This window comes from Myodes glareolus, chromosome 10 (genome assembly GCF_982192425.1).
Source record: "Myodes glareolus chromosome 10, mMyoGla1.1, whole genome shotgun sequence".
Taxonomy (NCBI): Eukaryota; Metazoa; Chordata; class Mammalia; order Rodentia; family Cricetidae; genus Myodes; species Myodes glareolus.
The window spans coordinates 72,789,250-72,813,211 of NC_142035.1; the positions used below are offsets into that span (position 1 = coordinate 72,789,250).

Below are 23,962 nucleotides of genomic sequence, written 5' to 3' on the forward strand. Positions count from 1 at the left end.
CTGTTCACATGACCACCGTCTAGCCGAGATCAGCCTCCTCTTGGTGTGCTTGAAGGGACTGAAGCATTAACTTCAGCACATGCTGCTCCGAGTAAGGCAGAAGGTCATAAGTGCTATGTGAGGAAGCAGAAAATGCCAGGAGCCATAGGCTGGGTCCACAGAATGACAGGGGCGTGACAGTAAGCAACTGCTCAGGATAGACCCTATTGGAGCCGGGATTTGGAAATCCGGGTGAGAGGCAAGCAGATGGGCTTGGAGAAAACCACTGCAGCAGAGGAAATCCCAGAGCAAAGAAACTCGGCAGAAAGGTCGGGCATGCTCCAGGGGTGGTAGGGAAGCTACTGCAGCTGCAGAGTAAGAGAGGCAAACATGCAGACAGACAGAGAAATAAAGGCCAAGAAAGGAATAAAGGTCAAGAAAGGCCAGTGGGTCAGTGGGATGTTCCAGTAGAGTAGGAGGAGGATATGGCTCAGGTGCCATGGCTGTGTATGGAGACCAAAAGAGAACTTTCTGGAGCTGGGTCTCTCTTGTCCTTCCTGATGCTGCACTGAGTCCCTGGCTGACTGGCTGGCAAACTTCTGAAACACTCTCCTGATCCATCCCAACATGAGTGATGATAACAAATGTATAACCCACTTTCCTATTTGTTGGTTTGTTTGCTTTAACCTGAACCTCAGGGACAGAGCTAAGGCTACACATCAGACTTCTACCATCAACGCCTTCACCAGCTGAGCCTTCTTTCCACCTCGCTGACGGTTTTAAAGGATCATTGTGATCTCTGGTTTGCGGATAGACTGCAGAGGCAAGGCTAATCAGAGAAGCACACAGCAGTGGCTCAAAGCAGAACGTGAACCATGGGCATGTTTATGCAAGAGCTGATTTTTATTGGTTGTTCCAGTGTAGGGTTATTTGCTGATGCTTGTTAGTGAGGCTGAGAAATAAATCCTGATGGCTCAGCTAATATTGCTGAAACTCTACTTCCACATCTGTAGATGTAAAGCAATCAACATAAATGTAACTTCATATGCAGTAATTGTAAAGACAAACATATATCAACAAATATCAAAATAGCTCTATTTATTACAAATACATCATAGAGACAGTGACAAAAATTTAAACTATATAGAGTAAGCTGACTTCGATGGGAATCTGTGAGCCAGAACCGATCTTTGGTAAGTTTGCTTGGCATCCCTTGTGATATCTCTTTATGGGCTCTGAGAGAACTTGTTTGGTGCCATTATTGGCCTTTAATACTATAAGTCTGGTTAAGAGCTAGCTGTTGGTGAACAGCAGGTTTCCAACACTCCTCAACCACTGGGCAGACCACCCAGGAAGCCCTCCATGAGGTGAGCGGAAGGCCAAGTGCCTGAGCTTCAAAATGCCTCAGGGCGCAATGCTGTCAAGAGGCAATAATAGAAAAATGACCCCACGGTGTGCTGCCGAAATTCAGGGGCTGCCCAGCAACAGGAATGACGCTGAGAGGTCTGTGCAGAAAGATAATACAGCCTCACAAAAGCACCTGCTCGATTTCAAGTGGATATCATTTAAAATGTTGCAATAAACTTATGTGTTGTCTTGGCCTGGGTTCCTCTGGAATCAGACACTGAAATGACATTTGCCTGCAGTAAGTTAGCTGGGATACATTGAGGAGCGATGCTGGAACCCCAGGACTCAGAGTGGGGGGGAACTGATTACACTGTCACAGACTTCTCTTAGGCGATCTGGAGCAAGAATGGCCCACATTTAGAGGTAAGACACGGGAGCCGCCGCTTTGAAGCCACCCACCAGACAAAGGCTAGATAAAGGCTGCCTTGAAGGCGGAGGCCTCACTATGGGGAAGGTACTCCTTTCTGCTAAGGGCAACTGTTTGGGAAGAAGGCAGCTGTGGAAGTGGGGGATGGGCATCTCAGTCCTGCAGAGGTGGACCAGTTGGCATGGCGTCTGGAGGACAAAGAAGTTCAGAGTGTAGGACATGCTGTCACACGCTGGAGCCCATACCATCTTCAAACAACCGAGAAGGTTACATAAGAAGAAATCTCAAGAGAGTTAATTTTATATTTCAGCAAAGCCCACCATTTAGAAGAACAGAAAATAGATGGTCACCAATGAAATAGAATTTTAGGGATGGGCTAAAAGACTCTAACCCCAAAGTAGCCCTTCCCCACATTTGCCAAGGCACGAAATTCCAGTTAGAGATTCACTCCTGTGTCACCTCAGCTGTAGAAGAGAAAAACAGGAGTCAGAATTATTATTTATTAACCCCTTTACAGGCTATGATGTTCAATCTCAGCTCATTAAACCCAAGGTAAGGCTGGTGGACCAGAAGTCAGGGGCCAGTGGGAGATCAAATCCAATGACTTCAAACAAAATCCTTCCTTTATCTGTCTTATAAAGTAATTACAAAGAAAAAAATTTGTGTAAAAAATTTGAAACTATCTTACCTTCAGAGAACATGCAGTGTTGGAGAAAGGATGGAAGGAAGAGCAGAGAACTCCGCACAGCCTAGACTGAGACAAGAACCACAGGAGAGCCAAGGAAGGTGGGAGAAGGTGAAGTCTGCAGGATGGCCTTCACTGGCTCCACAACCACCCTAACAGGGCTGAGTTCCTTCCTGTGAGTGTCTACAGCTACATTTCACCGGGGCTCTTGCTCGCAATCCATTTCAACACTTAACTATGGACAAAGCAAAATGTCCAAAATACAGAGAATAGGCCTACAAAAATAGATCCTTTTATCCGGTTACAGTCCTCACCAAATTTACTCTATGTCTACTCAAAATCACCTAGAAGACAACAGGAGGGCCATTGGCAGGCTACTGTGTCCTCAGCCAGGAAAGCTAATGGGCTCTGTGACGAGACCATCCTGAGAGAAGAGAGAGCAGGATTTCCCCTCTGATCACAGTAATATAGTGGCCGAGACTGTATTTAGCTTGCATTAGAGGGTCATGTATGTGGGCTGTATGTAATAGGATATGCCATATATAAGGGTTTGGCAAATAAAAGCTCCATATATTCCTTTTACCCAAATGCTAGAGAGCTCTAACGAGCACAGTCACACAGCCCAGGTTCTCCTTCACCGAGAGTAACGAACATTGCAGGATTCAACATGAACTAAATCAGATTTCCCACATTCTCATTCCTAGAAATCACATTTTTCAACTGGGGATAGAGTAAAAAAAAAAAATCTCATGTTTCCAGCTTTTTTTAAAAATATAACTGCCTGTCACGATAACGTTCCCCTAGTGTGAATATCTGCTTCAATTAACCAAAACATACACAAGCACTATTTACAGCAAAACACTTTTTATCATGAGTAAACCATTTTTTTTTTAGATCACAAAACTGTAAGTAGATTCCTAAGCCCGTATGAATACCTCACCTCATTCGTGTAAGTGTTATTCGAACAAAGAATTCTTGAAAATATCCACGATGAGTCAGACTAACATAGATGTCAGTGGGTAGTGCTGGGGAGGGGAACATATGTGGGCAGGGAATCTTAGCAACTTGAGCATATCAAACACTCTGTGAAAAAGCTAATTGAGAGGTAAAACCAAATTAACTGCTATGGAGAAGGACAATCTCCCTGAGAGAGAGTGTGCAGGCAGCAGTAAGGTTCAGTGGTTCATTTAGTGGGAGTCACTGCTGGGACCGTAATACAGCTCTGGCCCGCGGACTTTCCCTGCTGGCTGCCCACCTGGCAATTCTCTGGGCACCTTCTAGAATGTCAGCGCTGCACAGGGAAAGGCTGCCTCATTACAACACGCTCTGCATGGGAGCCAAGGCAGGCACCAATCGCTTTTTCCCGAGTTTGCACCAAAGCCGTTTCTCTGTTCAGCACGTGGAGAAAGAGAAGACTGGATCTCCCAGAACACAAAGATTTACATCTGACTGCAGATGTCTGTCAGCAAGAGGGGCGCTGGCCTGGGAAGAAGTGTGTGTGGTGGTTATGGTGTGTGTGTGTGTGTGTGTGTGTGTGTGTGTGGTGGAGGTGGGGCAACTCAGTGCCCACTGCAAGTTGCTACTAGTCAAGAGGTTGGAAGGCACACATGACGCCCTCTGGAGTCTCTCAGTGTCTCAGTTTCTTTACCTGTAAAATGGGTAACCCAACTAATCTAATAGTGTACAGTCTACGTGTGGGAGTTGATTATCTCTGTCACATTTTGTCCAACTTTTAAAGCAAATTTTCAAAACCATACTCGTGTGACAGTTCCTTTTCAAACGTGGGCAGGGCTAGCACACTTTACTACTCATTTTTAAGGTGTATCTCAGTTCTTCCCGATTGTTTACTCCAGTAATTGTACAATAGAGCTTCTCCTGGGCTATAGCATATATGTGGGGTGGTCAAGTAGAAAACAGAGAAATCAAGGCTTTCCCAGTGAAACAAGGGCACAAGGTAAATACAAAAGGTCACAAAAATGTAAAAGAAACCCACAATTATTCTACCGACAAATGACTACACTGGTCTAATTCTAGGCATTAAATCGATCTATGGAAACCTAAAAGCTTATTAGTAAGCTTATTAATGCAAATGAAGGCTCAGAGAGGTTTAGACTTGCTTAAGGGGCCATAGAAAAAGGCTACATATCTTAAAAATACCTTTTAGACTGGTCTTAACAGTAGAGCCTCTTAAGAAGACCTTATTTCCCTGTCTCATGTCCCATCTTTGGAATTACGTGGTATAATATAATGCCAAGTTTAAAGAACATGATACAGCCATTGATTCCAATTGTGGGAAAGTTCTTGGGTTTTTGTTGTTGTTTGTTTGCTTTACTTTTGTTTTTAAAATTTAAAACACAATTTTGAGAAATTTCAGGACACAAGTCCTATGGACTGTAACCCTGTTTTCCTATCCAACTATTTATGCTGCTGTGCCCACAGTGTGTGCTCTGGCTTGTGCTGTTGATGGTGACATTCTGGTACATTCTCTGGCTCCTGCCTTTTACAGTCTTTTTATGCTGAGGATTCCTATTGCCTTTGCCTCCCATGGTTGCGCTCTCTGTATCAAGCTCTTCCGACAACAGGTGTGCTCTGTGCTCTCGAACTTTCCTAGCCTCCTCTCACTCCATCCCCTGCTGCTGCCAACACCCCTAGCCCCTGTGAGAACATCTGCTGTTGCCATGGCTCACTGACTTCTGCCTTCCTGGTCCTGTGCTTTGCCTGCAACTCCTCCTCTTCTTCACCCCCACAGAGATGCTGTCAGCACTGTTAGCCTGAGAGAGCGAGGGAAAGGATTGATGGGGAAGGGTATTAGCAAATCAGTAGGGGATGGTGGGAGGGAGAGCAAGATGTAAGGTGGGTGATTGTGTCTGAGGATTGATGAGCAAGAGCCAGTGATGTGTGAGTAGGAGGGAAAGGCATGAGGGATGGACGCGGAAGGTGGGTGCGGATGCCTTTTCACTGGAGTTAGGGCTCTCACACACAGTTGGTTACAGACGCTCTCTTGGTTGTCTTCCACACGCTGCCAGTGGAGAAAGATACAGGTCCTGTGACACCTAAAGCTTGCAAGATTTGGTCATGGATCCAGGCCAGGCAACAATGGAAGCTCCCTTTAGAGTCAGGCTTGAAAGTGGGCGTTTCTTTACAATTATAAAGCAAACCGCAAGAATCTTGTAGTGACTTTTAGACAGAAACTTTTCTTTGTCCTTCTAAGACCAATAGTGTGATTATTTGAAGGCAAAGCTACCGTGTCAGTTTTCTTAGCCTTATGCCAAATTGCCATCATTGTATCTTACCAGCTTATTTATATTTTTAAAAATGAGCTAATTTAGTGGATAGAAAAGATGCTGAGTGTTCTTTCCAGCATTCCCTGACCTTTCCTGGGCCCTGAACACTTGAGTGAGCCGTGTCACAAGCACAAGAGCACCTGAAAACTGAAAATCAGTTTTGTTGTAGAGTTGTACAAAAGCAAACACCAAAACCAAAAAAGCTGAAGGAATTTCCCACAGTGGGAATCAGTATCTGCAGACTGTCCTTTAAAAACTTGGCACTGTACTAGACCATGTAATTCTAAAAATGAGACGTGGAAATAATGTGTCTTTTTTAAGAGGTTCTACTGTTAAGACCAGCCCAAAAGTTCTTTTCTAAGTATCATTGAAGGAACGGTGAGGATGAATAGTTCAGTAGAGACAAGAAAGCATCATCTATGGTAGAAAACTGCCCCAAATCTGAATGCCCTGCACCCAGTCCCTAGAGAGGACCCTCGGTGTTCTAGATTCAGATGCCACATGTGACGGATTGTTCAGTTGATTGCCTTTAATTTTTTTATTTTTGAATAGTTATAGCTATATAATGAGTGCATTTCCTACACCCATTGTCCCCACCCTTCCCTTTTTACAACTCCCTCCCATTTCGCTGCTTTGTTTCTCAACTATCTCATTTCTATTTTTTTATATACACATGCATGATTGTACATGACTATACAAGATCTAGGAATCACAAATAGGACAAAGCATATAATATTTGACTTTCTGAGCCTGACTTCTTAGATTAATCTAGAGTTGCATCCATTTTCCTGAAAATGACAAAATCTCATTCTTTTTTATGATGAGAGCAACCCCACTGTATTCATAAATCGTATTTTCCTTATTGTTCCTCTGTTGACGGGCACCTAGGTTGGTTCCATAATTTAGCTGCTATGGGCAGTGCTGCAGCAAACCCAGATGTGACAACTTGCTGTGGATTCTTTGGGGCAAATACCAAGGAGGGGTATACTTGGGGCAAGATGGAATCTTCATGTGGCTGGATTTGTATTTCCCTGATAGCTAGTCATGTGACTGTTGTTTGTGTCTTTTGGTTATTTGTCCTTCATCTTTTGAGAACTTTCTGCTTTTACTTTTTTCTTTCTAATTTTGTTACATTTTTTTCTTTTCTTGGTCTAATTGCTCTGACTAGTATCCATAGTGCTGTGTCGAATAGAAGTGGCAAGAGTCAGTCTCGTTTTCCTGGTGTCAGAGCTTAGAGAAGATATTTTGAAATCTACTTATTTGTTATATTAGTTGTAGAATTTCCATAAATAGCCTTCGATTGTGTTTCCGCAATCATCTATGTTTACTTTGTTGAGCGGTTTGAATCATAAGTGATACTGAACACGTCATCAAGATTTTCTGTATCTTTTGAGATATCAGATGACTTTAATCTCTAACTCTGTTAAAACATATTATATACATGTGGTAATAGATTGATTTCATATGTTGCCTTCATTGAATCTCAGGAATAAATATTATTTAGCTATAACTTATGATATTTTTGTGCCCTGTTGAATTTTACTTGTTTCTGATGCAGAATTATAAAATTTATATTCATCAGATTACCGTCATGCACTGCCCAACGTCATCCTGGATTCTCTTTTCCGCGCTGCCTTCATCCTGTCTTGATATCATAGTCATGCTGCTCTCCTGCGTTTAAAAGTGCCCTCTCCTTTAGGTTTGGAAGAGTTTTAGGAAGACTGGTGTTAATTACTCTCTATCGACTTAGAGAAGTTCATCTGTGAAGATATTGCTTGCCTTTTCTTTGTTCAGAAGTCTATGGTTACTAATACCAGCTCCTTACTGATTGCTTGTCTGCTAAGCTTTCTAGAGCTTCTGATTCAGCTTTAGTAGGTTGTGTATTGGTAGAATAGCAATCCACCAATTTTTTCTAAGTTATCCAATTGTCTGGCACCTTATTGCTTATAACAGGTCCTTATGCTGCTTTCTGTTTCTGAGGCAACGGTGACTGGCTAATGGCATAACCACATTATTATCATGAGCTTGCAGCAACTGCAGTTGCCTGTACTGGGCCTGTTGAAGACTGGACCTCTCAACAGTCAGTCATGGCTGGGGGAGGAGTTCATGAGGCCCTGCTCTTCCCTGCTGAACTGTTAGCAACTCCAGGATGCTGGGAAATGGGGAGTCATTGTCTTTAGATGTGTACCTACTGTTGAGTGCTGTGAGACAATCTTTTTTGTACACTGTGAAGATGTGTTTTTGTCAAGGCACCTTCTGGTTGATTTAGTAAAGAGCCGAATGGATAATAGTTAGTCAGGAGAGGATAGGCAGGATTTCTAGGGAGAGAGAGGAAGAGGAGAAAGACTCTAGGTGTGGGTATTATGCGAGCAAGACACAGAGCAAATCAGGCATATGGTGCAAAGGAGAGGTAGCAGAGATATATAACGAAACATGGATTAATAAAAGCTGGTTAATTAAATTATAAGAGTTATTTGGGGAAAAGCCTAAGCTAAAGGCCAGGCTTTCATATTAAGATTCCATGTCATTATTAGGGAGCTGGCAGTCCCACAAAGGAAACTCTGACTACATTTGAGAGTGTTTACAACTACAGGTGAGCCCAGCAGGTCCCATTGGACAGTTCTATACCCACGATCATGCAGAAGACCCCAGGGTCTAAACTTGGGTCACAAGACAACTGAAAAGACATGAACATGAGAAAGATCTGTCGGGAGGAGTGGAAGTGACGGGGAGAGGAAGAAAAGAGAGCATGGGGTGAAAATCATCAGAACACATTATATACACGCATGGACTTTTCAGAGAGAAATAGAGCTAAGTGAACACTGGCTAGGTCTGGGGTGCAGCTCAGCGGGGGCGTGCTTCCGGCACACGCACTTCACTCCTCAATACAGGAAGAAAAAAATAAGCAAAGAGAAGTGAAACTCAGATGAACAATTAACAAATCCTGGGGGAGCTAAGGGGGGGGAAGAAGAATGCTCAAATAAACATAGAACTGAAAGTGAATTCACGGCCACACGTTCTTGGGTTACTGATTCCTAGGTTGTGCTGTGACTTCTGTGCAAAGAAGTGATGTAAACGAGCCAAGGAGAGGATTAAAGGGCTCGTCACCCTGTTCTTTCCATCCGACATTTTTCCAAGACCAAACTGAGTGAAGAAGAGGTTGAAAAAATGTCAATCAGAGGAGTCTCAAAGAGTGACCAAAACATTGTCGTTAGTTTCTGCCCAGAAATTGATAGTAATGCCCTATTTCTGAAAACACCATACACTTCTGACAGAGGAAAGACTACCCTAGGAGAAGCAACTCTTATGCATAGGTAGAATCTATGGAAGCTGCCCAGGAAGAAAAGCAATCAAGAGTTCTACCCAGTTTTAATACTGTGATCAATAACTAGAACGGCAGGACCATCCTGAAAGGTGCAATAGAGCCACCTACATACTGGGGGAACCAGTTGCTCTTGAGTTTGATATAAGGCCTGCTCAATTGGAGGGAATTCATGCCTGGTACCATAAAACTACCTTATGATCCACGATTGGTAAGGCCATAAATCCTAGAATAGGACTGCCACTTCATTAAACCAATATAATTTCTCACTTCATTCTAAATGTTTATCCTTATACTTATAAGTAAGAATAGCTATCACCCCTCATCAAGGAAATTTTTTTTTCAGCAGACAGAGATCATTACAGAAAACCTCAACTGGTCAGAAGGAAGAGTCCAAATGACTTTGTGGGATATACAGTTCACCTGGTATATCTACAACACAACCAAAACTCCTAAACCTCAGGGAACATCACAGAAGATGGGGCAGAAGATTGTAAAAGCCAGAGGACCAGAATAGGATAGCTACTTCAAGATATTGTCCTATATGCAACACGAACCCAGGAATTCTTAACAATACAGCCACCAAAACAAGATTTAAAAAATGATGATACCAATGGTCATGCCAGCGAGGGTAAGGGAATTATCTCAAGCCTTCATCACTAGAAGAGCTACAGGCAATTCACGGGTGCCGAGAGAGGGAGATTCAGTCTTCTCAAGGAACGAACTACTGATAGGTTAACCAATCCCTAAACACATGTAAGAAACACTAAATTACGTATTTACATTGTATTAACAAATTTATGTACATATGTGTAATGTTTATAATTAAAGGGTAAGAAGCCATGACTAGGAGGAGTGTGGGAAAGATAGGAAGAACGGGAGGGAGGAGAAGAAGGAAAGATGAGAATACATACGAAATCCTCAAAGAGAAAAATTCAAAACTCTGGCTGCCTGGGTCACATCTGAAGATGTGATAGTGATAACCCAACTCCTGCTTGTCACCCTCTCCAAGGCTCAGAGAACGTCATTGAGCAGGGCAGAGGAGGAATGTTCGGTGAGGTAGTCGGGGAGGGTTCCGGTGGAAAGCAGCCTTCTGGATATAACATGACGACTCCACTTAGAAACTTACAGCAGCCGCAGTCACCTCCGCAAGACTTGCACAAGAATGGGCCAGTCCACATTCTGTCATGGATGAGGGAGGAGTTTACAAGGTACCACTCCTTTCTGAGGAGGTATTGGTATTTTCTTCAGCGGTATAGCCCTTGGTAAGCTGTCTCTGTTTTATTAAATAACCCAATCCATGCTCGTATAAGCAGCCCCAATTAAATCAGTGAGCCACAGAAAGAAGACAAAAAGACATGGAAGTAGATGAAAGAGGTTCAGCAGGAGAGGGGGCAGGTGACAGAAGGATCCAGATACATTATGTACTTGTATGAAGTTGACAAAAAACTCATAATATTTGTAAACATCTGCTTAGAGATGGGGGGTGACAATCACACATTCTGGTGATATGAGGATCTGTGGCTATAAGTACCAAACAATAATAAAGCATGCACTCTCTGTTGCAAATCCCACACAGCCAACAAATGTGTTCATTGATTTTTGCCTCGTCATATAGTTACAAACGAGAAAACAATACCGATTTGACATGAATATCAATTGATGTTCCCATATACAAGACAGAAGTAAAACTAGATGCATGCATGTGACCGTCTGTTAACCGGTGTCACAGCAGTTCCTGAGTTAGCTCAGAAAGCAGCTTTTGTGGGTGCTAATCACAGTGCAATAAATACAGAAATGCTATACCTTGAAACTTAATCAACATGTTTAATCTATGTTACCTTTTTTCTTATTACAGTCAAATCAAGACTTAGTTCACTTTTTTTTTCCTGGAAAAGGCCATGTAGTAAATATGTTAGGATTTTAAAGTCACATGGTCTGTCTCAACCAGTCCACTCTGCTATTGTCTTAGGCTGGCAGCCATAGGCAGAAAGTGAACAGGTATGGCTATGTTCTAATGAAAATAAACTTAAAACAAAACGAAAAATTTTGTCCATGGACTGTCCCAACCAATCAACCAACCCTTAACTCAAGTCTTTATTTTTATCACGTATTGGTTTCTATTGTGTATGCACTCTGACTGGTCAGTTTTGAATCATAACAAATTATTATTGAAAACAAACCTTGAAAGGAATGTAGCACACTCCTAGCGAATTCACACCATATGCATCCAAACACACATACATACATACATATATACATACATACACACACACACAGGAAATGCGCAATAATAACAGAAAGAATAGGCAACAGTAAAATGTAAAAAATTTGAAAGAAACAATTATCTTTTTATGAGATCAGTTCAATGTTTATAAACGATTTTTAATAATGGCTGTATCTAACCTTTGTCTAGACCTGACAGTCTAACTGTTGTTCACAAGCTGCTGGAAGCCAGCCTCAGGACACTAAACCATTCCGCTCAAACCAACAGGAGTAGAAAACAGTGGTGTTTCTCAGATGGTCTCCAGATGATTCTATCCAGTCAAACAAGGAAACTACTACCCTAAAAGGTCAAGGAGTTGAGCTGATACCTGGAGCTCTTGGGATTTAGAAGAATAATGTGTGCCTTGAGAGGGCTCAGTGTTTCAAATAGGGAAACTGAATAGAGCAGAGGCAGAAGGCTATGAGGTCGAGCCTTCCTGGGGTGGGGGTTGGGGGCGGGGACATCACCAGGGGAATGTATGAGACATGTGGGAGAGAATTCTGGACAGGTTATCTAACCACTCTGGTGTGCTGGATACAGGACTGGCAGTGCTCACGCCAAGAAAGCCTATAAAGCACAGTGAAGGCATTGGAAGTTTTGTTTGTTTGGTTTTAATAGCCTCGTGCAGATTGTAGCCACCAGATTAGACACCACAGCAGGTACCGACAAATATTATACAATGTGTTTCCTTTGCTTATAAATTTCCTATTTGCTGGTGTGGAAAGAATTCTGAAGCATGTTAAAAGGATGAGTATGTGAGAGTAACAGTTCAGAGTCTGCAATTAAAATCTTACTGCCAAGCTAATGTGTTAATATGATAGAAATTCTTCAGAATCAACAATGCATTGACAGGGGGAAACGTTCTTTTCCCCAGCGACACTACAGTCAATACAATAGTGGACTTAAAGGAATGGGCATGTCGTTAAGGTGGCCAAACCCTTAGTCTGCTTTATTCTTATTCAATAGCAAGTATTTTTGCATAACAGTCCAAAACCTGAAAAGAACAATATCACTCAACAGTGGGAACCCTTGTCTTCGATGCCTTAGATGTCACTCCCTGAATCGTTCGCTTACCAGCACAGACGATGCATTTAAGATTGAGTCACATTTCCCAAAAAGTCAATCTTTAATGGCAATATTCCCATTTAAAATCAATCCATGGGACTATCATCACACGCTCCCATACTCTTTAAAATGGTGTTCATGAAGAATAAAGTGCAAGACGAAGGCTGAGCAGAAGGCAGCTATGAATAAGATCATATCACCGTAAATGGGATGGAAAGGCAGTGGAGGTCTCCAAACAGTCCTCTTACCCAGAAAGGACCACACGCTCAGCGACGCTGGTCCCGCTAAGCAGAGGTCTCTGAGATGCCACCTATAAAGTTACAGAACTGCATTAACTTGACGGAGACACCGTGACTACGCTGCTATTAATCCACACATCTTTACGTCCCCTCAGCTTTCGTCACTTCGTCTGCTTTAGCCAATGTGGGTTTTTCTTTTCCCACCTAACACTGCAAGAGCAGAGAAGCTTGGGACATTTAGCCATCTTGTCCTGACAAATAACCAATTCACCTTTCTCCCCTCAGTATATTCTTAAGTATTGATTTTACCAAGTGAACGCGGACGTGTGTCACACTCATCCAATACGTATCTTTCTTCCTGGAAATGTAGTTTGAACATCAATCAGTCACCCAGCCGTTTCACCTCCAAGTCTTATTGCCGCTGTCTGTCAACTATTACACCGTGGCCATAGTTTCCAAATACGTTGCTTTTTAGAAAATGAAACGGACACAGTATTTTATTTCTTTGAGATGTATGTAAATGTTCACTCACTGAAGTTCTTCATTAAGTTTACTTTTCTGTATCGAATGCTAAGTTTTATAAACCCCCATTACAAAGACACAGAGTTATTCCTTTTCGAGGCCCTGGTTTTTGAATAGTATTCTTTTCCCTGCAAGTCAGACCTCCCCGTTGAGGAGGACTGAGAACCAATGTCACACAGGTCCTCAACGGCATCGAATGCTTCTGTCTCTGCCTGTATCCAGTGAGAGTCAGAGTGACACCCACCTTGAGCTGCAGACCCCGGGGACCACGGTGTTTGCAGGGAGGCTCTTAAGGTGTTGGCAGACACAGGAGGAACTGCTCCTGCACAGCCTGTAATTGGGGGCCCAGCTTAGCGAGAGGGCCTCTGCTGCTTTGGATAGCTGTCTGCAACTCGTCAATCAGCGTGCTCACCCGAAGGGGTTAAACTGCAAGAGTTGTTAGCAAGGAGTAATTGTTGATGTCACACCTATTAGATTTTTGAGTATCTAGCCTGATAGGAGAAAATGACTTCAATTCAAGAATTTAAGTATGGCTCTATCCTCTGGTAAAAAGAAGACGAGGGATAAACATAGCCATCTCCATTATCCACTGTGTGTGTGAGTGTGTGTGTGTGTCCCTTTACTTTTGTATTAAGAAGCCATTTAAAATTGCTGAATGAAAACTAACTCTATGAATAACAAAGAACATAGAGCTCTCAGAACTGTGTAAAATACTTAAACTGCTTAACAGGCCCAATATGGCGACACTGAAAAGAAAGAGGTCGGCTGTGTGACATCAGTCTTGTCTACATAATGAATTTCAGGATATCAAGTGCTACATCAGAGCCCATTTCAAAGAAGAAAAAAAATACAAAGAAGAAAATAAACAAAATACTCAACAAAATAAAAGCTTCCTCGGCCTTGAAGTTCATTGTCATGTAACCTGTATTTGAGTTTACTGTAAGTGCCTTTCTAAGCTATTTTACCTTACCATGTACTAAATTAAAATGTCAATGCATATGTTAAATTCATTAAGATTTTGTAGATCTTTAAAATATGTTTTCTGCCTAGACGGCATTCTAAATATACATAAAATAAAGCATAGAATTTTCCAAAAATAAGAAAAGCTTAAAAGACAATTATCTTTGATGTTTCTACTTCTGGACTCCTCATCAGTGGAGTTAGGAAAGACATATGACCTTTACTCATATATTACTAAAGAGATAGCATGAGAACTCGGAAGTAACAAATTAATATCATAATCATATAGTTTGATAATTAAAAATGACTACACTTCTTTGACTCCTCATTGGTTCTGTCCTTTGGGGAAGTATCCAGAACCAGTATAGACTATACCGTAGTTCTATTTTTGGTTTCTTGAGAAGCCTCCATGTTGCTTCCACAGTGGCTGGGCTAGTTTATCTACCCACTCATGATGACTAAGAAGCCCCCTTTCTCCATCCCTTACCAGTATCTGTCGCTATTGTTTTCTTAATGCAAACCCTTCTGACGGTGGTGGAATTTGCACCTCCACAACTAAGAATGTTGAAAACTAGTTTAAAATTGTTTTTAACCGTTTATGTTCTTCTTTTGGACACTATCAATTCATTCAGCTATCTATTCATGGGAAGATATTTTATTTTGAGTTCTTTATACATTCTAGAACTAGCCAAAGCTTGTTCTATTCTGCACACTGCTTCTTGCTGATAGCTTCCTTTGCAGTGCATAAACTTTTACCACCATGCGATTCTACTTGTCAATTATTTGCTTTGTTTTCTGTTCCTTTGGAGTTTTTTCCAGAAAGATCTTGACTATGCCTATACCTTCAAATATTTTCTTCTTTGTACACTGGTGTAGCAGTATGAATGTAATTGGCCCCATAAGCTCATGGGGAGTGGCACTATTAGGGGATATGGCTTTCTATAGTAGGTGTGGCCTTGGTTGGAGGAGGTATATCACCGTGGGGGGAGTGCTTTAAGGTTTCACAAATGCTCAAACCACGCCCAGTGTCTCAGTTCACTTTCTGTTGCCTTTGGATCAAGACGTAGAATTTTCAGCTCCTTCTCCAGCACCATGTCTGCTTACAGGCCACTATACTCACAGTTGCCGATGGAGTAAACCTCTAAAACTACAAGCCACTACCTCACTTAAATGTTCTCCTTTTTAAGAGGTGCTGTTGTCATGGTATCTCTTCACAGAAATAGAAATCCTAACTAAGACAATGGATATATTGTTGTTTTCTGCTTTAACATGTTCTAGGTCTATCGTACTCATGTTTACCCTTGTGTGGTTGATAACAATTCTTGCCTAAATGTCTGCAAATAAAATGGACATTACCTCTAAAGAGTATTCTATATACTTACACATTAACCTCTTAATATCTGAAAATACAGTATTTCATCCAGCCTGTTGTAATTCTCATGATTACTCTACAATTGCTATCCCTTCTTCAAAGAGTTCAAAGAATTTAACCCAAACAAGTTTATACTCATAATTACATGGCTTAAATATCTATTTTTCTGCTTTACCTGCTAGTTCAGTGTGTCTGTGTATATCTGTGTGTTCATGTATATACATGTGTGGTTGGCAAAAGTTAAATATAATTTCTTAAATATATATGTATATATATATGAGAGACATCAATTATACTTTAATTTTTCTAAGATGTTTATAAGAATTATATGCATAAAACCAAATTACTTTAAAATAATTCATGTATTTCTGAAAAGACATATTCAAGCTGCTGAAAGAGAAAAGAAAACCTGTTAACTGAGAATACTTGCCCCAATAAAATTATACCTCAATACTAAAGAAGAAATAAAATATTTCCCAGATAAAGAAAAATTGAGTGAATTTACCACAGCCCTACCAGTTCTACAAAGAACACTTGTGGAGCCTTGCACTAGAGACAAAAAAATGGGGCTGGGCATGGTGGTGCACGCATTTAATCCCAGCACACTGGAGGCAGAGGCAGGTGGATCTCTGTGAGTTTGAGGCCAGCCTGGTCTACATAGTGAGTTCCAGGATAGACAGGACTTCACAAAAATGTCCTGTCTCAAAAAAAAAAAAAGAAAAGAAAAGAAAAAAGAAAAGAAAAGAAAAAGAAGAAAGAAATAAAAGGAAAAGAAGTAAAATGATGGCAACTGTTATTATTAAAAGCTACGAATATACAAAACTAACCAAAGAAACAGATACATAATATGGAAAGCAAAAACAACTGAAGCTATTGTACTATAAAATAACAAAAGGTAAGGAAAATGACAAAAATGTATAATGCTAACAGACTATGAGCAATATACTGACAAATTCATGGCTATCATTAACTTTGAATGCAAATGTATTAAATTCTCCCAAGAAAATGATGGACTGAACCTCCCCCCCCAACTCCTGATATGTAAAGAAATACCCAAACTATGAATCTTTGGGCCCAACTTTATATCGTCCCACACAGCCCTCAGCACCAACAGTTTACAGATTCTAGAACCTGAGCGCTAGGTACAAACTTTCACCTTTTCTTCAGTGCCCATAACCAATGGGGAAGGGGTCCCTGGACCTTGTTGGCCTGCACTTCCGCTGTTCCTCTAGCTCCCAGCACCGACAGGTAAACAATCCCCAGGGGCTCACTCAGTGGACCACACTTCCACTCAACCAAGAAACCCCAGATGCACAAATCCAAGTCCAGAAACAAAAGTAATTTGAAAATCTAAGACAATAAATCTCCTTCACAAAGTGCTAGTCACATGATAATAGACCCCAATGAGAGAAATCTGGAAGATCTTCCTGAAAAGAATTAAAAAGAATATTGATTATGCTTAAATAGCTCAAGGAGAACACAAATAAACTTAGAACAGAAACAGATGAATACAATAAGAAAGTCAATACAAAATATAAAAATAGAATTCAATAGAGAATTATGTAAGAATAGCCAAACTCGAATGGTGTTAGAAATGAAAACCTCAGCAAACCAAATAAACCCTCAGTAGAAAGTCTCATTAACAAAATAGTTCATGTGGAAAACAGTATCAAGGCTGGAAGTCTAGGCAGAGAGATAGGGTCATTCAGCAAAGGTCAATGATAAATTTATATTATAGAACCCTATTGTGAAGACAACTCTCACTTATGCAACCAAACATGGAGAAGTCAAGTTGCTGCCTGACTAAAAGCTTAACCCTTACTGACTGGAGTTCATGGTGCTAGAAGGTAATACCACTAGAGAAGAAAGATAATTATCAATATCACCCAGTTACAAACTCTGCAACCTATAATAGCGAACTGCTTGCCAGGTATGTTGGTGTAGCAGTGGCACAAATGTTGTGGGAGTAAACAATCATTTTTAAAATTGGATTAAGATCCACCCAATGACATGGCACCTATTCCCAACACTGTTAATGTGGGTAAGAACATAAAACCAGATAGATCATGCACCTACAAGAAAATCTATTATTATTATAATATAAAAACACAGCCAAAAAAAAAAAGAATTCCTAATGACGTATTGCTGTACCAATAAATGAATGCATTGCTTGGCCCTCATCCAAGAAGCTTCTTCTTGCAGTAGATGGTAATTAACACAGAGACTGACAACTGTACAACACACAGAGACTGAGAGCAATCTTGGAGCACTCAGTCCCAAATGCAGTGTCTCCATCCAACCCTTCCTCTCAAGGTGCAAGGCTCTATACAGAAGAGGGAGTAGAAAGATTTTAAGAACCAGAATGACTGATGTGTCTTCCAGACGGAACAGGATTGGTGCACATACAAGCTCACAGACTGTGGCAGCACACATAGGACCTGCACAGGTTCAAGACAGATGGGGTCCCAGCACTGAGCTGGGGAACTGGACACAGGTTTTCAACCCTAACCAAGAAGCTATTGGCAATTGATAGCTGCAGGCAAAGGGAAAATCGGTATCAATTTTCTCCAATGTAGTATCATCAGGTATATCAACCACACTCTAAGCATGTCTTGTGCCCCCAGAGAAGTTGGCCAACACAAAATAAACTCAATGGTTTTATGGCGCTCTCTCTCTCTCTCTCTCTCTCTCTCTCTCTCTCTCTCTCTCTCTCTGTGTGTGTGTGTGTGTGTGTGTGTGCACGCGCGCGCGCGCACGTGCGTGCATGCGTGAGAGAGAGAGAGAGAGAGAGAGAGAGAGAGAGAGATTTGGTTATTTTATTATATTGGCTTTTTGTTTTTAATCTTCATTTTTTGTTTTTAGGTGTTTTTGTTTATTTGGTTTTAGGTTATTTGAAAGAGAAATAGAGATAGAACATGGAGTTAGGTTGGTAGGGAGGTGGAAAGAAATTGGGAGGAGGTGGAGGAGGGAAAATCATGATCAAAATGTAGTGTATGAAACAAAATTTAAATAAAATACATGAACAGGATATGGGAGAACTCTAAAACACTAGGTTAAGCTTTAACCTTTGGATTACAGGCACAGAATAAGGAGGAAAAATCATATCAAAGACATAGAAAATATTTTTTTATAAAATCATAGGATATTTTCCAAACATACAGAAAGACGTCCACTCAAGAATAATAAGCTTAAAGAACAACAAATAAACAGGAGAAAAAAAGAAATACTCCACAATATAAAATTAAAATACAGAATAAAGAAAGGGTATTTATAAAAAGAAAGTTTATTGAAAACTGCAACAGGGAGATGTGAAATCATTTACAAAGGCAGACTGATCAAATTAACACCTGATTATTTTACAAAAATTTTTAAAGTCAAAGGGACCTGATAAAGTGTTAATCCATAAAAACTATCCATTAAAATTGAAGAAATAAAAATCTTCCACGACAAAGACAGACTAAAGGAATATCACCACTAAACCAACTCTATAGCCACTACTGGAAAAAACACTTCAGTCTGCAGAGAAGGATGACCACACCTAAGTGGTCATGGGGAATAAGTAAGCAGGACAAGAACAGATTGAAAGAAGTCTAATAAAATATCACACAATCAGCAAAACGACAGGAATTAATGGACACTTTTGAATAATGCCCTGAATGTTACTAGTCTTGGTTCCACGATAAAATGATACAGACTAGCAGACTGTGTATGAAAACATGACCCATCTTTCTTCCACCTCCAAGAAACATGCTTCAATGACACTGATAGACATTATTCTAGAGTAAAAGGATAGAAAATGTATTTCAAGCAAATGTGACTAGGAAACAAACAGGTGTGACTATAAAATTTACAGAGAGCACATAAATTTTGGAAACTAGACAATAATCTATTAAATGATCATTGGGTCACTGAAGAAATAAAGAAGGGAATTTTTAAAGATTTGAAGAAGAAGAAGAAAGTTTAAAATAAAAAGACTGGTTAAACATATAAAAAATAAAAATATAATACAATTGTGTGCTGTCTACAAGAAACTTCACTAATATAATATAAAATATACATAGATGAAGAATTAAGGGTTGGAAAAAGATGCATCACAAAAAATTATTTTCTTTAGACAATGATATGTGAGCAGAAGTATGAGGTGGCACTTTGGTGTGTGTGTGTGTGTGTGTGTGTGTGTGTGTGTGTGTGTGTGTGATTATGAAATGTAGAAGAATGTGTGTTGGTATATATATTTGAAGGCCAGGCAAGAGTTCACCCTCATGAGTCCTTCCTCAGGACTCATCCAGCTTAGTATTCTTGAGACAAAGACTCTCTCTCACTGTGATCATCCATCTTGGTATTCCTGAGACAAAGACTCTCACTGTGACTTGAGGCTCATTGATTCAGTTAGATTGACTGGTCTTAGAGCCCCAAGGATCCACCTGTCTCAACCAACTCAGCACTTGGATTACAGTCTTAAGTCCCCTTGCATGCCTTTTCAATGTGTACATTAGGGAACAAACTTAAGTGCCTCTCCTCACAAGGCAAGCACTTCACCTACTGAAATAGTTTCCTAACACTGCCCAACTTTTTTTTAAGCTGGAAGAATCACAGTACTTTAATTAAAAAAATACCACAAAATTACAGTTTCTAAGACAACATGTTATAGGAATAAATCAAGACACAGATAAATGGAACAGGATAGAGATTAATCATAGATTAATCACAAATTACTAACTTATGCTTACACAGTAAATTGATGTCTTTATTGGCATAGAGTCATTGTAAGAGGTGCTGGATATGTATTTTCATATAAGTATATAATACATTTGAACTATTTCCCTAATGGCCCTCTCCTCTTCCATTTGTCATCTACCATAATTCCTATTTGCTGCCCTAGACAAGTTTCACTTCTACTTCCATCTTGTTCTCCTTCTCAATCTCTCATATATATATATATATATATATATATATATATATATATATATATATATATGATTTTATGAATCTAGGATGCACAAATTTAAAAATATAATGTTTGTCTTTGTGAAAATCATAATTTAATAATAATGATATACAGTCTACTTGCTATTTTTGTAATAAAACACTGATCAAAAACTACTTGTGGAGGAGAAGATTTATTTCATCTTACAATTTTCAGATAACAGCTCATCACAGATGGAAATCAGGGCAGGAATTCAAGACAGAAACCTGGAGGCAGGAACTAAAGCAGAGGCTATAAAGGAATACTGTTAACTTATTTGTTCAATTAGAGGTTTTATACAATCCAGGACTACCTGCCCAAGTGTGGTACCTACAGTGGACTGGGTCCTCCCACATGAATCATGAGAGAATTAATTAATGAGAGAAAATGTCCCCACAGATTTACAGACCGGTCTTCACAGAGACACCTTGTCAACTGAGGTTCCCTCTTCCCAGATGAGCCTAGCTTGTGTCAAGCTGACAAAAATCCAGCCAGCACATATGGTGATGTAGGAGGTCCTTTCGTATATGTGTTGTTTTTATTGGTTAATGAACAAAGAAACTGCTTTGGCCTGTGGTAGGGAAGAATAGAGCTATGTGGGAAAACTACACAGCATGCTGGGAGAAAGTATGTGGAGTCAGGGAGATGCCATGTAGCTGCCAGAGGAGAAAGATGTGAGCTGCCAGCTGGAACCTTGCCAGTAGGTCACAAGCCTCATGGTAAAATATAAAATAATAGGAATGGGTTAATTTAAGATATAAGAGCTAGCTAGAAATATGCATAAGCTAATAGGCCAAGCAGTGTTTTAATTAATACAGTTTCTGTATGCTTATTTCGGGTCTGGGTGGCTGGGAAACAAACAAGTAACCTTTGACAACAATATGGTAAACTCCAGTTGTATCTGTTTTCATTCTGAAAATTACAAAATTTTGTTCTTTATGGGTGAATAAAATTCCACTGTGTATATGTATTTTTCTCTTGTTCATTGCTCTGTCAATGGATACTTATATCGGTTCTATGATTTAGCTGTCATGACTACCCCTGCACTAATCACTGATATGACCGTGTCTCTGTGATATGCTTAGAGTTCTTTGAACAAATGGCATAGCTGGCAGTTCTATTTTCAGTTGTTTTTAGGAGCCTCTATATTTATTTCCACAATGGTGGACTGTCTTGCAATCCCATCAGGAATGTGTAAGTCTTTCACTTTCTTTTCAACTTCACCAATACTTGCTTTTTATTTGCTTTCTTCTTAAAATATTTCTAGTTAAAATAGCATTATATCACTTTCTCCCCTCACTTTTCTCCTCCGTCTTCTCCCAACTACCCTCCTCTAACCCCCCCACTTCACCTGTAACTCAAAAATTGAGAGATTCTTTTTATTCAGATATTGTTGTTACATATTTCTGTGCAAAAATACATAGGGATACAACCTGCTGAATGCATTCTTGGTGGTGGTGTGCATAAAGTTTCAGTGCTGACCATTCTGTATCAGGAGATCCATAATAGGGCCCATGCCTAGGACAGACTAATTTTCCCTCTCCCAGAAGTCATAGTTTCCTGTAGTTCTTTGTCTAGGAGTGGGACTCCATGTAGTTTTCTCTCTTCCAAGTTAACACATCTATTAATATTGCTATTGCTCCATTCTTGTTTATGCAGCCGTTTCTAAAAGAGACTGATTCATTGCAGGCTTCTTAGCCTTCTGGCTTTTACTATCTGTCCTTTTCCTCTTCTGCAATGTTCTCTGAGCCACAGATTCAAGATCTCTGTTGTAATTGGATCCCGCATATCCGATCTTTACATTATGATTAATAAAAGTAGCAAAATTACAGTTATGAAATAGCAATGAAAATCATTTTATGGTTGGAGGTCACCCCAACACGAGAAACTGAATTGAAGGGTTGCAGCATTAGGAAGGTTGAGAGCCACAGGACTAGATACATGTGTTGTGAAAAGCAAATTTTGATCAGGGCATAGCAGAAATTAAGGAGAGGAAGTGGCAGGCCTCTTCACAGGTGTACACGTGGTGTCTGATTCCCCATGTGATGTGCCTTGGTCCCGGCTGTGAGCAGAATTAGCAGGTGGCACTGCTCAGCACCACCCTAAGAGCCACAGAGCCTTCCCATCACTGGTCTTTGCCACTGCAGCAGAAGCTCGTCCTTCAACCTCTGTCACAGCCTAGGGAAGACATATGGAAGATAACCCATAGCTAATATATAAATAGATAATACATAATGTATACTTTGTGTTAATAAGCTGATAGTATATAACATATACCTGTGTTAAGTCACTGGGATTTAGGCTTGGACAATTTTACCAAAAACTAATAATTTACTATTTTTCTATTCAATATTTTCAACCATGGTTAACTCGTTAGTAATGGACAGATCTTATTGGCAGTGGCAGTGAAGGTCTGTACCGATTCCTATCAGGTATTTGTAAATAAACCCTCATGGCTAACTAAAGGAACTTGTGTACAAGTTTAAAAACCACAGGCATATAAGGCTTGGAATAGTGGTCAGAGGAGTCACAACAGCGGAAAATAGAAAAGAAATAATGTAAAAATGTGAAAAGGAACAGAAAACGAAGGAAGAAAATGGTTAGGGAAAATTAATAAAGGAAGAAAGAAAATGAAGACAATACTGTTCTTAAACTAAAAATCCCATGGGAGGATCCTCTAAGGAGCCCTTCCTTCTAGAATGGAGCTCGGCACTACACAAAACACAGCCCTATTAAGTTGCGACCTTTAAAGATAAAACCTCTAAAGTATTCAGGGCAAGACAATGCTTCTGCCTTATCTTGTTCATGATATTTTCTCCTACACAAGTATTATCCTCAAAGTGACAGACGATACCAACTGAAATCCCAAAGCCAAGCACCAAAGAGTCCAGGTGTCCTTCTCTTCCAGTTGTTTCATGAGGTCAAAGTCCAAGCAGTAAGGCCCCAACCACACAGGCTCTCTGCAAAGTACAGCTGCTCTCTGAATCCATTTCCAAGATCATGTGACTGGGGAGGTGGGATTTTCTGTAGCATTTGGTGCTGTTTCCTGTAATGTACGTTTCTGAGAAACTCTGCCCTCTTCGGCCTGCGCTTCCCCACACGGTAGAGCAAGCCGCTAGCACAAAACCAAAGGAGAAAGAAGGAAGATCCCAGACTTTGATTCAGGACATTTTTATGCATGACTGGTTTTACTGTCACAATCCATACCCTTTAACTGATAAGGGATTCCATGTGACATCAGAAACCAACCAACCATACAATTTCTGATGTCATCTGCTCTCTAAAGAGCTATTGGTTAAAGTCTTAAATTTTTCATTGGGGATAAAGTCTTTGTCCTTTCAAAATGTTTCTCTATTAGTTTTTACTGCTTCCGTTTGATTATTTGTCAATGTGTGTGAGCCACAATGACACGAATTATTAGTTGTTTTCATAATTCAAAACTAAAAAGCTATATATCTGCGTGGAGATGAAATCGCATCTTAAGCAAAGAAGAGAATTAGTCAGAATCCTGCCAATGACATTTTGATA

General features: G+C 40.3%; 1 protein-coding gene across 1 annotated transcript in view; it reads right to left on the minus strand.

Annotated features, from left to right (window-relative positions):
• LOC125406552 (doublecortin domain-containing protein 1) overlaps positions 1-23,962 on the minus strand; it is a 202,922-nt gene that overhangs the window by 24,780 nt on the left and 154,180 nt on the right. Inside the window, 3 exon segments of the mRNA XM_087910886.1 lie at positions 8,952-8,965; positions 13,395-13,449; positions 13,451-13,549. Of these exon segments, the coding sequence (XP_087767012.1) occupies positions 8,952-8,965; positions 13,395-13,449; positions 13,451-13,549 (168 nt within the window).